This window comes from Gallus gallus, chromosome 15 (assembly GCF_016699485.2).
Source record: "Gallus gallus isolate bGalGal1 chromosome 15, bGalGal1.mat.broiler.GRCg7b, whole genome shotgun sequence".
Lineage (NCBI taxonomy): Eukaryota > Metazoa > Chordata > Aves > Galliformes > Phasianidae > Gallus > Gallus gallus.
This window is the reverse complement of record NC_052546.1, coordinates 473,080-487,693: the sequence shown is the minus strand read 5'-3', so window position 1 is coordinate 487,693 and position 14,614 is coordinate 473,080. Positions and strand designations below refer to the sequence as shown.

At 40.2% G+C, this 14,614-nt stretch overlaps 1 protein-coding gene across 4 annotated transcripts; it reads right to left on the bottom strand.

Moving 5' to 3' along the window:
- Window positions 1–288: 288 nt before the first annotated feature.
- Window positions 289–14,098, bottom strand: TOP3B (topoisomerase (DNA) III beta). Of its 4 annotated transcripts, none has more exons than XM_015275233.4 (18): window positions 13,896–14,098; window positions 13,653–13,817; window positions 12,617–12,748; window positions 11,569–11,675; window positions 10,811–10,885; window positions 9,705–9,901; window positions 9,165–9,321; window positions 7,941–8,054; window positions 6,924–7,014; window positions 6,457–6,611; window positions 6,119–6,224; window positions 5,027–5,173; window positions 4,089–4,262; window positions 3,175–3,303; window positions 2,780–2,929; window positions 2,252–2,352; window positions 1,798–1,999; window positions 289–823 (listed from the first exon to the last, which is right to left on the bottom strand). In XM_015275233.4, the coding sequence occupies exons 2-18, from the start codon at window positions 13,720–13,722 to the stop codon at window positions 342–344; spliced, it is 2,589 nt and encodes an 862-aa protein (XP_015130719.1). In that variant the 5' UTR covers window positions 13,723–13,817; window positions 13,896–14,098; the 3' UTR covers window positions 289–341.
- Between the last annotated feature and the right edge of the window lie 516 nt (window positions 14,099–14,614).

Genomic DNA, 14,614 nt, shown 5'->3' with positions numbered 1-14,614 from the left:
TTCAGAGATGAAGCTGTGGCTACAGGCTGAGGTCAACCCTGCAGCATCACCAGCCCCAAACAGACACTGCCCCATTCTCATCCGTGCTGCATCCTTCCACAGCACTTCCTTCCTTCCTTCTCCATAACCATCGAGTCTAAAATCTGTACGTGGATGCTCTGTGTGCATCTGACACCAACTTCCCGCAGAGAACAACTGCTACTCCTCTTTTTCCCCACTAAGAACCACAGACACGACACATACCAATGCAGTGCTCACCCCAGCATTAGAAACAATGACAGCAACAGAAACATTTTTATAAGAAGTTTATTTCTTTTTTTCTTTTTTGCATTGTGTGACCGTTATACAAAGTAAGCAGCCAGAGCTGCCATTTTGTCCTTGGGTTTCTTTGGGTTGGGTCTTCCTCCAGGCCTCCGCCCTTTTCCCCTTCCTCGACCTTGCCTTTTTCCTTGTCCGCCGCGGTGCATGGGGTGCCTCATGGCTGCATGTTTCAGCTCCACCAGGTCTTGAAACACAGGGTCACAGAACACACAGCCCGAATGCTGGGTCTCATCACCAGGTAGAGGAGATTTGGCTTTGTTGAAATCTACGTCCACAAGAGCGGCGTCACACAGCTCGCAGGTCTCTGGCGACACTCGGACCTTGTGGGCGTTCTCAAAGAAGTGCACAATCACATTGCATTTGTTGCAGGCCATCTTCCACTTGGGACCTGACGTTGAGTCTAGCACCAGAACTCCATTCTCACATTCAACGCACTGCCCAATTCCGAGCATGCTAAGAGAATGCTGGCACGTGGGGTGGGTGCATTCATTACAGCCCATTCCTGGTGGAAGAAGAGTGAAACTACACCATTGAGGAATCCTCTGTACTACCACTGCTCAGTTTGCAGAAAGTGAGACACAGAATTGAAAGACAGCTTAGACCCTCACAGATTTTCTAAACCACTGCACAGTGGAACATAACTCCAAGAGGGGACCTGTCTTATCTTCAGAATAACCCCTTGCTCTCAACTGTACAATGGCTCCTACGCAATGCCACTGAGCATTGTACAGAGAGCTTGGATATATTAAGTGTTGAAAAAACATACATTTTCAATTAAATTTATGACTCCTAATTGCTATTTACATTTACACTGTATGCTGTTAGTGTAAGACATTTTTAATTAGAAGACAGTAATAAAAAAAAAAAATGCCAGAAAGCTCCTGCCGCTTATTCAAAGCCTCTAAACATTACCTGAAATAGCTTTCGATCTCACAGTTACTGTCCTAACTGTGATTTTTACCCCTTCTTATATCCTTCAATAATTTCTGACACATCATCTATATCCTTGTATCAAAATACAGTTCTCCCCCTCTCAGGCCTATCCTTAATCTATAGTCTCACCCACAGATTAAATGTTAGAAAGGTCACCTTCTGTGCATATAGATCAGTTAATATTGTATTTTCTTCATAAAATCTGTTGTGGTTTATTCTAAGACACGGCTGTGTGACCAACAGCAAAGTGTTTCTCCAGATGCTCTACATCAGCCTTCTTAGAAAAAGATGGATTCAAAAAATGGCTAATCTTGCAATATGTGAATTCATGCCCAAAATGCTGCTAGTTCAACAAAAGCAGCTTTCACTAAACTCCAGGAACACCGAAGTAAGAACAATAGTTCAAACCCCACCTGCCTCTCTCTTCTGTCTTACAGCAAATGCAGTAACAGCAGCCTCTCTCACGTTCAAGAAAATACACAGGGAACTTTCACAAAGATAAGTAACATTTGAGCTAAACCCCCTGCATTTCATTTATTTTACCTTTTTTCATGTCCCTGAAGGGAGGATGGTTGTAACAGTATGGACAGAGTGGGTAGCTCTTTCCTCTGGATCCAGATGACCACAGCACCAGCTCAAAGTCATCAAGGGGGCAACGTAACTCTTTGTAGAGTTTAATTGTACCATTCTGTGGGAGACTGTAGGTATCATCACAGTGAGAGCAGTGCAGACGACTTGGTTTGGCCTGGAAAGAGAATGCAAATCTTCAAAACATCTGTATTGTGAGTAGGGTTCAAAACTTGCAGGAAATCCAGCTGTGACCACTCTGATTTGTCCTGCATGGAGAAACTGCATCAGGCTTTGCCCTTTCCCCTCCTCCCCATAAAGTGCTTTCTTGATAACAATATTTGAATCCACATTCAGTAATGGCAGGAGGGTTTCTAATCACTACTCCCCAGCAAGTGAAATATAAAATCCAAACACGATATGAACTTACCTGAATATACTTCATAAAACGATGGCATTTGCCACAGCGGGAAAGAGGTTTACCCGTGGCAGCTAAGGGTGAAAATGACACTTCCATCAGCTCATCCATACCTGGAGAAAAAGGAATTCCATCTGTGTTAGAATTCTTACCCATAGGAGGAAACCTTCCACAGCACTATTTACAGGACCAGCGAAAAAGCAGTGGGAATTAAAGTATTTTACTCACAATACACTTCCCTGTTCAGGATAATTTTTTGTATTATTATTATTTTGCAATAAGCTTCCACAAACACAGCAGGGTAAGTACTTCAGCTTGTTTGAAGCTTTTCAACACTCACCACTACACAGACACAAAATAAATTTTAAGTGGAATTTTGGAGACATGATCAAATTTATTTCCTTTGGAAAGCAACAGGCCTGGCACAACTTTCAGTGAGCCTAAACCCCTAAAAGCAATCCCATCTGTAAGTACTTCATAGTAATGTCTTCACAACAATTAAGTAGTTGTAGGGAATTTCACAGGTACAACAAGTTTTACCTGCAATAGAATCCACAAAATAATGAAATTTCCTTTTGAAGATGTCAAGGGTATGCTCCAGGACCTGGTGGTAATTTGCTTTACCCAGAGCTATTAAGTTGAGCTGCTTCTCCACAGCACTGCGAATTGTAGGAAGAACTAATTCTGCATCTACCAGAAAAAACAGAGACAGTAGCAACAGAGAAGCAGTAACAGAAGACCAGAAACAGAGGTAAGCAACTGTCCATATATAAACTGATACCAAAAATATAAATTTTTACAGATTTTAGAATTAGTAATACTTTCCTAGCTGTTCGTCTGAAAAGATACATTACTTATACGATGACAAAAGCCCCTGACTTACTGAAGGGGACAAAAGGTAAGAGGATGAAGTTGGAGGAGAGCATTTAACTGACCTATTTTGTAATAACCATGAACCAGAACAATTCCAAGGTTTGTAGGCTTTAGTCTTCGGCCGCTCTCCACTGTGACATAGTTTCGCTGGCAAATGTTGTTGATGTGAACTGGAATACTTGCATCAGTTCCTGCCACACAAAGGAAGACAATATAATCCATCAAAGTTCTCACTGAATTACTAACTTCTGACTTCTCTGGTTTTATGTCATATTACAGCACTTCTGAGACAGCTTAAAGTACCGATACCTTTTTGCTAATACCCAGTTTCCAGTGGATAATATCTCTATCTAGTAACATATATGTTCCTTTGCAGGTCTGAGAAGTCAGAAACACATGTTTTAACCTTAATCCTTTCATCTCTTTCAAGGAATTAGTGATGGGAAGGCAGCTATTCTCACAGTCACTTATTCTGGAAAAATACAGTGGAAAAAAATACTATGTTTGTTTGGACTGGACATGTTTATGAAAATGTATCGAAGGAAGCAAGTCAGATTGAAAATGAAAAATAATATTGTGATAAATTATACACTAAAATATTTGAGGACTACTGAAGCCAGCAAAACTGAAGCAAGCTGTAAAGACGGGAAAACATTCCTACCAACTGGAGGTGCGTTCTTTCACACAATACTTCTTTATGACACAGAAGTGTCAAGGAGAGAACAGGAAAAGATTTCGCTTTGGTCAGAAACTAGGCATAAGGATAAGATGAACGGAATATGGGGAAAGCAGAATCTACCATCCACTAAGAGGTGCTACAGGCATTGTGGTTTGATGGGAAAGAGACCATGACTGGACTTACTCAAATAAATACTGAAAGGTCATTACCAACAGAGAAAGTTCAGAGGAGCAATTCAGACCCTTTGCCCTCTTAGTAGGTATATTAGAGGATAATGTATGTTAAGCAAGTTCCTACCAATGCCATGCTTTTCCATCAGTGTGATCAGTTCTGCTTCTGTCAGGTAGTCAGGAGGACTGGTTTGCATTTCCAGCAATTTTATTTCCCCAACTGGAAAGAGATCTCCTTTCTCACAGGAGGGAAGGCTCTCTTCTAATGCGATGCTGTGCCAAGGCATAATTTCTGTGAACCCTGGAGGTAAACAAAATAATAAGAGCTTATCTTCACAGCTTTCAAAAGGCCAATACACATATTTCTAATTTTAACATGGGCTACATGTTAAATGCACAATGCACATCAAAGTTGAGAGGCTGTTTGCCATTCCCTGCAGACAATATTTGAAATACTGTATCAAGTGATGGGATCTCTCACTGCACCAAAACTGTTCTGTGGATAAATTGAGTCCAGCTGATATACAGAGAGGAAAACAAAACTGCAAAAAATAAAACAAAATAAAAAAATAAAAACAAGGCTTTCCTCAAATGAAAGCACAGTGCCAGAAGTATTACCAAATGGATGGGAAGAGTCTCTTTAAAAGAAAATGCAAATATTAAGTTGTATAAATGTAACAGACAATTGGGACAGTTTGCTGTGAACGTTTCATTGAGGTACTACAGTCTTTTTCCTGAAGCTCAAGGAAAAAATTTAAAATAAAAAAAACAGTCCTTGTATCATATAAACCACAAAAGGCATTTGCAGTCTGAAAAAAAGGCTCGTCTTTACACTGGTAAGTGTGGCATTAAAACTTTGAGACTACTATATGAGAAGTACATCCTTTTCTAGGGTTACAGAAATAAAGAAATGAAGACAAAGATTCAGTCTTTGTGATCTTAAGCTCCAGGAAAAAAAGAGTCTTAACTTCTACTTGCCTCCAAAACCTCACTCATATCTATTCAATGCATGAATGGGTAAAATAATAAAGTGTAGCTAACTACTTACTCCCTGGTTAGTCTTACCTGGTGAAGTTACCACTTTTCCAACACAGTTAAAACGTTCAGGGCCAATACTGAAAGAAATGTTGGTTTGTAGGTACTTGCAGTCAGCGCTCACAGTGGCAATGAAATGCCGAGTTATGTACTCATACAGTCGCCAGCTATCTCCACCTGAGGATAAACAATATCTTACTCCCACAAATCAAGTCCTGCAGCACTATGTAACATTTGCACTAAAAGATATCAGATTTCCACAGAAACCACAGGGAAAACTGGTACCTAAGAGAAAATAAGATTCAAAAGTCCATCCAGCTTCCCCTTTAAAACTTCCTACCCATAAAATCATATGTATTAGAATCCTGTGCAACATTAACTTCTACTTGTTTGCTTGTTTTTTAAAAATGTTATTAACCAAATTGCCTGACAAACTAGCGTAGCATAGACAAGAGCTACATGCAGTTTCCTTAATCACAATATAAAGCTAGGAAATCAAATAGTAGAGAGGTTACACTGCCATAAACAGAAATTAAGCTTCTAAGTACCAGTCTTGTGCTTTGCATGTGTCATACTACTGCATATAAAGAAGTTTTACATAGCCATTCAGTAAGCTATATTGTTACTCAAAGTCTTAACATACTTCTGTATCAGAGATGATTTCACTGATGGCTGAAAGTCAGAATTTACCAGTTTTCTACAACAATCTTAGTTATTCCTAATAAACAACACAACACATTCGCTATACTTTCTTATAATTTTTAAATCTCCCTTAAACAGGTCAAAACAGAGTCAAATCTTATATTTTAACATAAGGAACACAAACCATAGAGAAAAAAAATCAGTTTAAGTCTGAACTTCAAGCAGAAATCTACAATAAAATTTCAGTACTCTGAAGCAATTACAGGACAAATCTCTGATCTGTCTGTATTGAACTCTCTGATTTGAACTCCTGAAGTTCTGATCTTCACTGTTATTAGAAATTTAACTTAGATAAAGTCTGCTCCCTCTTCAGTTCTTGCAATTCAGATTTTACGTTAAAACCTAGAGCCTTTAATATAGCTCCTAAACCTCCAGGAACTGATTTCCTCAGAGTTCTAACGCTATCCAATTTGTCTATACCCAATTCTACTTCTGTTGCAGCTTTCATTGGAGTGATGGGAGGATGGTCCCCTGCATCATGGCCTTTCCTTGGACGATTGATGCCTTCTGATAGCAATGCTTTCACCTGGGTGAAGGAAAAGAGAGAAAACAGGCTGAAGTGGATAGCAGGTCTCTACTATCAGGTTAAAAGTTTTTTTGAGATCAAATCCATAACTACAATATCTATAAGTAAAAGCAATTACAGCTATTTGTTGTTTGCAGAGACCTACAGATCAAAACATACCAGGTAAGGTGTTGTAAAACACAGACTAGAGAACCATCTATAGAACAGTATGGCTTTTGCTTTATGTACTCACCGTTTCCGCCCAGTAAGGATTATTAGCTTGTTGTCTCAGGCACCCTTTCAAGTCAAAGTTTTCTGGATAATGGGTAGTTTCTGTTCGAGGGTAGCTAATATAACCCTGCGTATAAAGACGCTCTGCTATTTGCATGGCATGTTGCGGACCCATTCCTGGGATAGCACAGGAGAGAACAAAAATCACACAGCAATCTGTAGGTGGCTTTGGTTGTTAAGTCTTAAAGTACACCTTATCAAAACATTTAAATTAATTACAAATTACAGCTTGTCCTTTCTGTAAGATTTTTGCCACCTTGATCTGACCCAGCACTTTTGACATACTTTCTAAACTTGTTTCCCAAAAGTGATACACTGTAGGGAGAGGAGACTTATCAAAATATATTAGATATGGGCTTGATTATATCAGCTGAGAATCCAAAGTATTTTGCTCTAAACCAGTGTGAAAATCTAAACTTTTACACGTACCTAAAGCAGCACTGGCCACTCGTAGCATTTCTACTGTGTTCAGAGCCAGTGGTCTCTGCTTCACCTTCTCTTTTTTACTCACAGATTCTACCTAGAAAATAGCATTTTTCCAGTAAAAGTTTTGAAGTACGGTAACTGATAAATGTGTAATTTCCATTATGACTAAAACCACGTGGTATAACTAACATTACCTTCTTTGTCATATCTGTGTTTTGACTTCTTTCCTTAGAACAGTAACCATCAAATCTGGCAGAAATCTGACTGCAGACAGTTTTACCAAATGCCAAAGGTATAGCCCTAGGGTCCCCTCGTACTATGGACAAGATCAGACCTACCACTGGATATGCAAGAAAGCAGCTTATTGCTATCTTCACTTCCCATTTGGCTCAGCAGCACAAACGTCAGCGCTACAAGGGTGTAGTGCTCAATCCAAGTAATGGTCCTAAACATAAGGATCTAGATTTTTAAAAACTTCACGCAGCCTCTGAATGTTGGTAGCTGTAAACACTCAAATCCCAACACACTGTCAAACACGTATTGAACAGAACAGAATTACAAGTTAGCTGGCTATAAAGACTGTATCGTACACAATTAGAAATTTAACTGCAGGAATGTTGTTATACAAGTAAATGAATTCCGATCTATGCAGTGTCCTGTGGGAAATAAGAGGTCTGCTTGGAGAGTTCTGAACTGTGTTTCTCAGCAAGTTCAGCAATGAAGATTGCTAATTCCTATCATGAATGATGACCTTTTCCAAAGTCAATATTACAAATGGGCTTCTGTTGAGATGACGACTGTAACAGTGTAACACAAACTACAATCAAGGACCTTTTGCCTTTTACTTATCATCTATACAAAGTTGAATGGAATAAAAAAAGATACAGATTATATTTCATAGCATTCTTCACCAAAAGAAGATGCAAAAAAAAAAAAAACCCAATATATAGTAGATGAACTATTTAGCAGTGTTTCCTTTACGTGAAATATGCTCTAGCAACACGTGGTAAATACTTCTACCTTTGCTTCTTTTGCCATCTTTGTTATATTTAGGAACATCTGAGCAATCTCACGATCAAATACCCGCACTCTATCCCAATCCAAAGTGAGAGAGCTTTCTTTTTCAGGGTTCACCTAGTGGATCAAAAACAAACAACAACAAATTAATTCCCACCAACACTATTACTAAAAGCGCAGAATGCACTTTTCCAACAATAATCCAGTAAGTAAACCCTAATGATAGATGTTCTACAGGTGCTCCAAGCATGCAGCTGTACTCGTTTTCCAGTGGCTTTTGAGAAAGAGAGCAATTTGAGTTCTGGGGCCAGGAGAATGACTGGAATTATTCTTGCAGTTAACTGAAATACTATTGCTTATTTTTAATACTTGGAATAATAAAGGCAAAAAATGAGCAGAAATTCAAAGTTCATCATTTTGACTTAGCAAAATTAATTCTTTGCATTAAAAACAAAGTGTACGTAACCCACACTCCAAGTCCCACCTGCAAAAATAAATATGAACTAATCAATGTGTGCGCATGAAACATCCTGAAAACAGGCACCAAATACTTCCTAGCATGACGCACATAAATGAGATATATGGGAAAACAGATAAGAGTAGATACTGGATTTCACCATTTTTTCCTTTTTAAATTTTAAAATCCAAAAATGGCAACATTTTACCATCTATCTCCTACTTATTTACACAATCCTTGTCATCACAAACAGTAAAACCATGTTGGGGTACTTTCCAAGCTTGGACAGCAGCAAGGCTATAAAACTGCCATAAGCTGCCAAAGCATGCAGAGGACTCAACATCAACACAATGAACATTTTATTTGCTTTAGAATTCCAATACTCAGCAATGCCAATGCTTGCTGGCAGACAAATTAATTCTTGGATTCAAATTAACAGCACAGTTGGTCCAAGGACCCCAGAGAACAATAACAAGCCATTTTAAGTAGTCTTTCTGGCTGAGTCTAAGCTTAGATGGTTAGCACTGAAGAATTCTTAGAAGCAGCATAGAATAAAAACTTGAACACAGAACTGACATCCTCAAATCTGTTCTAGAGAGAGTGGTGACACGCATGCAAATGGAATGAAAATACACAAGTAAGTTGCAGGCATTGTGAATTCTTGTCAGCAGCTACAAATTTATGAATGGACAAAATGAAAATATCAATTGCATTTCTTTGTATATAAGAAGGAAAACACGTTTTAATCAAACAAGTAACACAAAGCTTACTTTAGCTTGCAGCACCCAGTAAGTCTCAGGCTTGAATGACTGGATTTTGTCGTGCCTTTCAACACAGAATCCAAGTGTTGGTGTTTGACATGGCCCAAAGGAGATGAGGGAGCTGTCTAAATTTCCATATTTCCCCTGAAAATACTTAGTCTGAAATCTTAAGGAAAAGATAAAATATAGCAACAAGAACATTAATACCCTCATTCCCATGAAAAGCAGCAACTTTCAGGAACTCAGGTGTATATTAAAAAAAAAAAAAAAGGTATTTTCAGGACATCAAGTCTTAAAGCTAAAGAAGTTAGAATTACTTTGTTTCCTAGAATTCTGCTTATTCCCAAGGAAATGTGAGAGGAAGACATAAAACAAGAATATACCATATCTCCTCACATCATTTTCTCTAGCTCAGTTAAAGCCATAACACATTTTTTCACTTCACTTTGGTACTCAGTAGGATTAGCCACTACAGCTCTAAGGCACATTTTGTGGATAAAGCAGTATTCTTGAACCTTTCATAAAACCATCTACAATCTATGCTGTCACCTTGTAAATGCACAGCCAATTCTGAGATCCAGCTCCTGGCGGGCATCCACTGAAAGGGCTTCGTTGAGATTGGGTTCTCCCAAATGATTCATGGCATTGCAGATGTCTGTGTCAGTAATAGAACTGAATTTAGCTCTATAAATCATCCTTTCGGTGCTAGGAGACTTGTTCATAACAGGAAGAACTGCATCAAGAACCTAACGAGGATCAGAAGCAGATTTTATAAGTAACTGAAAGCTGAGGGCTTAAGTCAGTTCTTTTCTCTGAAGGAAAAAAAACAAACCAAACCTTCCCCACAAAACATCTGCTAACGTGTAACTGTTTTCTTCATTCAGTAAGACGCCCTGCCAGTACATTAACTGATAAGAACAGTATTTGTCTTCCATACACTCAGAAGCATATTAAGAATTAGAAAAGATTGAAAGATTTATATATCAAACAGCAACTGCTGAAAGTGAAACACTATTCTTAGCTCAGAGCAAAGAGTTTCACCACTGTACTGCAGTACTGTGAATATCTGATGAATATGCATCAGTTTCTACCTAGGTTGCCAGGGCACAGTTACAAAATGGTGGTATTTAAAGAACTTAAATACTTGATACAACAAGAGAGAATAAAATAGTTTTTCTGTAGACTTCTGGGAAGAGGATTTAAAAAGAAAGTCTTTGTACACCACAAAGTTTTAGTTCTGTTTCTTTAACGTGCAGAGTCCAAACTCCTGCTGTAAGCTGACATTTACAAGCAGCCTCTGTGCTCAGAAGTGTCTCATCTAGGCTAGGCTAATAGAAATTAATTTTATAAGGACGGCAAAATAACTCCACCAGTTGTGAAACACACTGATTCTGACAGAAAGCACTGCTACGTTTCAGCATTTAAGAGATCTTAATATTCATCTCTGATGTGCGACGCCAACAAAATCAATTACACTCTTTGACTGACATCTTATGAGTTCAAAAACATGAGCTTTTCCACCAGCATTCTCCATGCATTTAAATTTTTTATTCAACTTAGTTTGAATTTTACCATTTATCCAAAGAACAACATACTGACAGTACCACATGCTACAAATTAATACATTATGGTATTAGAAATCTTAGAAATCTTACCTCAAAACAGATGTTTTCTCCCTCCTTATCACAATCCAACCACAAGACTATGCTGTCACAGCCTCTTCCCTCCACCTGTAAGAGAAATTAGCACAGTTACCAGCAATTCAAAAAAAAACATCTCTTCAATATAACCATATAGTTTTTGTTTCTGTTTTAAAGCTCTAAAGATTGACACAATTTATTTGGTGCAAAGAGTTGGAAGAAGAAAGCAAAAGTAATAAGAAAACAGCATGTAATTGTAGAATGGTTTATGAGAGAAGAAAGCTGTGCTTCATGGAACCAAAATGCCTACATCCTTTCTGCAGGATCTGAAAAAAATACATATATCAGCATGGATGGCTCTACAATAGTGGAAGGCTCCTGAACTCCTGCCCCACACTGCATGCATGACCTTGGGCCCAGGCCCTTCCCCTTCCTCTGTCTTGTTTCTCACATCATTAAATCAAACAAACAAAAAAAATCAAGAACCACTTTTCTAGCTCATAAAAATGCCAGGAAGTCTAAACTTATCCAACAGAAGTCAGTCTTACACCAAACACCTTCTTTCCAGAAAGAGTATTATTTTGAAAAAGAATCCAAATTATTGCTTTCCTCCCAGAGAGGTGCATGTGAGAAAAGACTAACAGAGTCATTTTGAAGGAGCCATTTACAGGCTAGACCTTCCGTGTGCTGTTAGAAGCCAAACACATATCCAATACACGTACGGATTGTTTGCTTTGACACAAATCTCAAATACATTTCATAAGAAAGAATACCTGTAAAAACTTCACCATGGTCAGTTTGGGATTAGCTTCTTTCTTTTCTGTGGGAGCTTTGCTAAAAAGTTCTGCTGGATCCACCTTGTCCCAGCTGTTATATTTTCCTGAAAAGCAGAAGTGCATTAAAGTAGAGCTGTAAATAAACATTAAAAACCCCAGAACATTACTTTGGCTTTCAAACTTTGTCTTGGAAAGCTTTCTGTCCTAATGCATCTTGCTTTACTGGATCTCAAGTGACCTCTTAGCTCTCTGTGTAAACTGCAGCTATAATTCTGAGACACGGCAGACAGAATTTAAAAAGACATACTACACACCTTTCAGAATGTTAATGTGAGCTATTAAAAAACCTCCTGTTCCTGCAATCAGTTATCAGGCCAGGGGCAGGGAGCTATTTTTCCTTGTTTTCACAGCGCACGTAAGAGGTGCACACTGCACTCTGTTTTACCATTACTCACAGCCAGCTATGTCTCAGCCCTATTACGCTGTGAAGCATCCTGTATCACCACCTTCTCATATGAGTGCATTTGTTCATTTCCCTTTCTCAGAAATAACTTCATAAAATTGTTTAGCAATTCTATGACACTGTACTCCTTCAAAACACTGTATAACTAACTTAGAATTTAGTCCCCAAAACTTGTAAGGCAGTTAGCATTAGAGGAAACAGAGCACTCACATGAGTGATTCAACACTTCAAAGCAAGTTGGTGACAGGTTTCATTGCACATGAGCCTGACCATATCCCTGTTTTGTAGTACCATACTACGGTGCTTTAGAGAATATCCCTTTGGGCTCTGAATTCCGTAACTATTTTTCATCCAAAGTACCAAAACATTTTTAATAGTTGGAAAACTAAGACTCATAATATACTTCAGGTACTAAAGACACGCTGCACACAAGTCAGACAGGGAAAACAAAACAAAAGTTAAAAAACTGATGACCACAAGTGATATTGTCATCCTCCCTCCCACTCTAGCTCTCTTTAATGCTTTTCCTGAAGAAAACATCATACATGGAAATAATCAAGTCCTTGACAAACAGACAAATACCTATGAAATCCAAAGTCATGACATGACCACACACAGATGTCATCTTGAAATGGGCACTCTGCCCTATAAACGATCCTGTGTACTCATGCACAGAGCACACACCATTCAGCCCCTTGCGAGAAGACATGTTTCCTGTGAGAATAAGACCACAATTACCAACAAAATACAAATTAAAAAGTAATAAAAAAACAACTGGTGAAAGAATCATTATTCTTTTGTAGTTACACTCCCTTTTCTCTTGGCCAGACAACTAGGATGATTCCTAATCATGAAATTCTAACTCTTTAATCAAGGCTTTGTTCCAATTATTGCTTTAAACTTTTTCTGTCACATTTTGTTCTCAGTTGAAACTATCCAGAATTTCCTTTACCTTCCCCCACCAGAATCACAGAAGGTCTTGCGTTGGAAGAGACCTCAGGGATCATCAAGCTCCAAGAGATCCTTAAGCAAATACATTTGGTTTTCTGTTATCAACACCATTTACAGAATGTTTACCATAGCTTCAGAAATCCCCAGACAACAACTCGCTACTTGACAAGCATTTTCTGTACACACTGTATGTGCCAACACACACACTACAGCCATACAAAAGAGAATCACAGAACAGCTTGGGTTGGAAAGGACCTCAAAGATTATCTTGTTCCAATGTCCCTACCACAGACATGGGTGCCAACCACTAAAGCAGGCACTAGCTCAGGCTGCCCAGGGGTAACAAAAACATTTCATTATTCTTGAGTTGAAGAAACATCAGCACATCAGAATAAACAGAATGAACTAAATGAAGCACCACTCAGTTATTTCATGAGTGGGCTGCTGCTCTAAGCCACCATTTCAGTGCCTGCTCTCCCAAGGACAACCAAGTATGCCACCTGGATATCTCTTGACTTCACTTCTCCTGCAGGGATCTCAAGCACTGCCTCATACAGCAGGGTTCCGTGCAGACGACATCTATTTCCACAGCAGGGCAGTGCCTGCCAGAGCACCTCCACTCTGCCACCGCCAAAATAGGATGAGACCGAGCCTCGGACATTCCTACCCCTCGAAAGGATCTTGGCGATGGACTGCGCCAGGGAAGGCTTCTCCGCGACCATCAGCACAGTCCTCATTGTGGGCTGCCAAGACACGAACTGACGGACGGTGCAGCGGTTCGATTTCCCAGAGCCCACAGCACTCAGCTTAAGGGTGAAAACCTGTTCTCAGCCTGGAGAGAGAGAGAGAGAAAACACAGGAGCGTGCTGCGCAGCCGCCTCAGCGACGAACAACCACGCAGCACACGAACACTCAGCCAGAACGCGCGGCTCCGCGGGGCAGCCCGCAGCTTCACGGCGAGAAACGGCTCCAGCAGGCGGCCCGGAGAACAGCTTGAACCTGGGGTCGGACGGACCCTGAGAACAGCCGCGCGAGAGCTCCCCGCCAAGCTGAAATACCTCCCGGCACCGCACCTCAGAAAGCGGCCATAGCGCCCGCTTGCACTTCCGGGGCACGGCGCCGGAAGCCGAGGGGCACTGCGGCATCTTCCGTCCCCCCTGCTGCGTCAGCGCCCCCTGCCGGTGTGGAGGAGTGGCGACGAGCCGCAGCCTCGATCCCGGAGAGTCGGCGCGGCTCTGGGGCTCCCGCGGCCCGCAGCGCTTCTCTCGGGAACTGGCGGGAACCACGCAGGGAGGGAGGCTGCCCGGAGCGGAACGTGCGGCACCACCACGCGTCCGGAATGGAAAGAACGGATTCACCTTCGGTTAGATCAGTGACGTTATTAGATATACAAGTTACCAGGGAAAGAAGCAAACCCAGGGGTCTTCATTCTTGGCAAAAGCAAAGCTATGAGTCGCTAAAACAAATGTGTTCTTCAGTGCCTGGTTCCCTTTGACATCTGGGGAACATCTGGAACAATCAGTACGCAAGTTAACACAAAGCCTTCAGAGATGCCACATACGGATTGTCAGGGTTTTTTAGACAAGCCCACCACAAAACCCACCATCTCCCGTCCTTTTCCACCACGCA

Bases quoted from the DNA above. Each gene is read 5' to 3' on its own strand.
- TOP3B (XM_015275233.4), bottom strand. From the start codon at position 13,722: ATGAGGACTGTGCTGATGGTCGCGGAGAAGCCTTCCCTGGCGCAGTCC. The intron at 11,676-12,616 runs GTATTTGTCTGT...TCTGCTTTTCAG, and splicing joins CATGACTTTGGATTTCATAG to GAAAATATAACAGCTGGGAC. The intron at 10,886-11,568 runs GTATTCTTTCTT...TTTCTCTTACAG, and splicing joins CCATGGTGAAGTTTTTACAG to GTGGAGGGAAGAGGCTGTGA.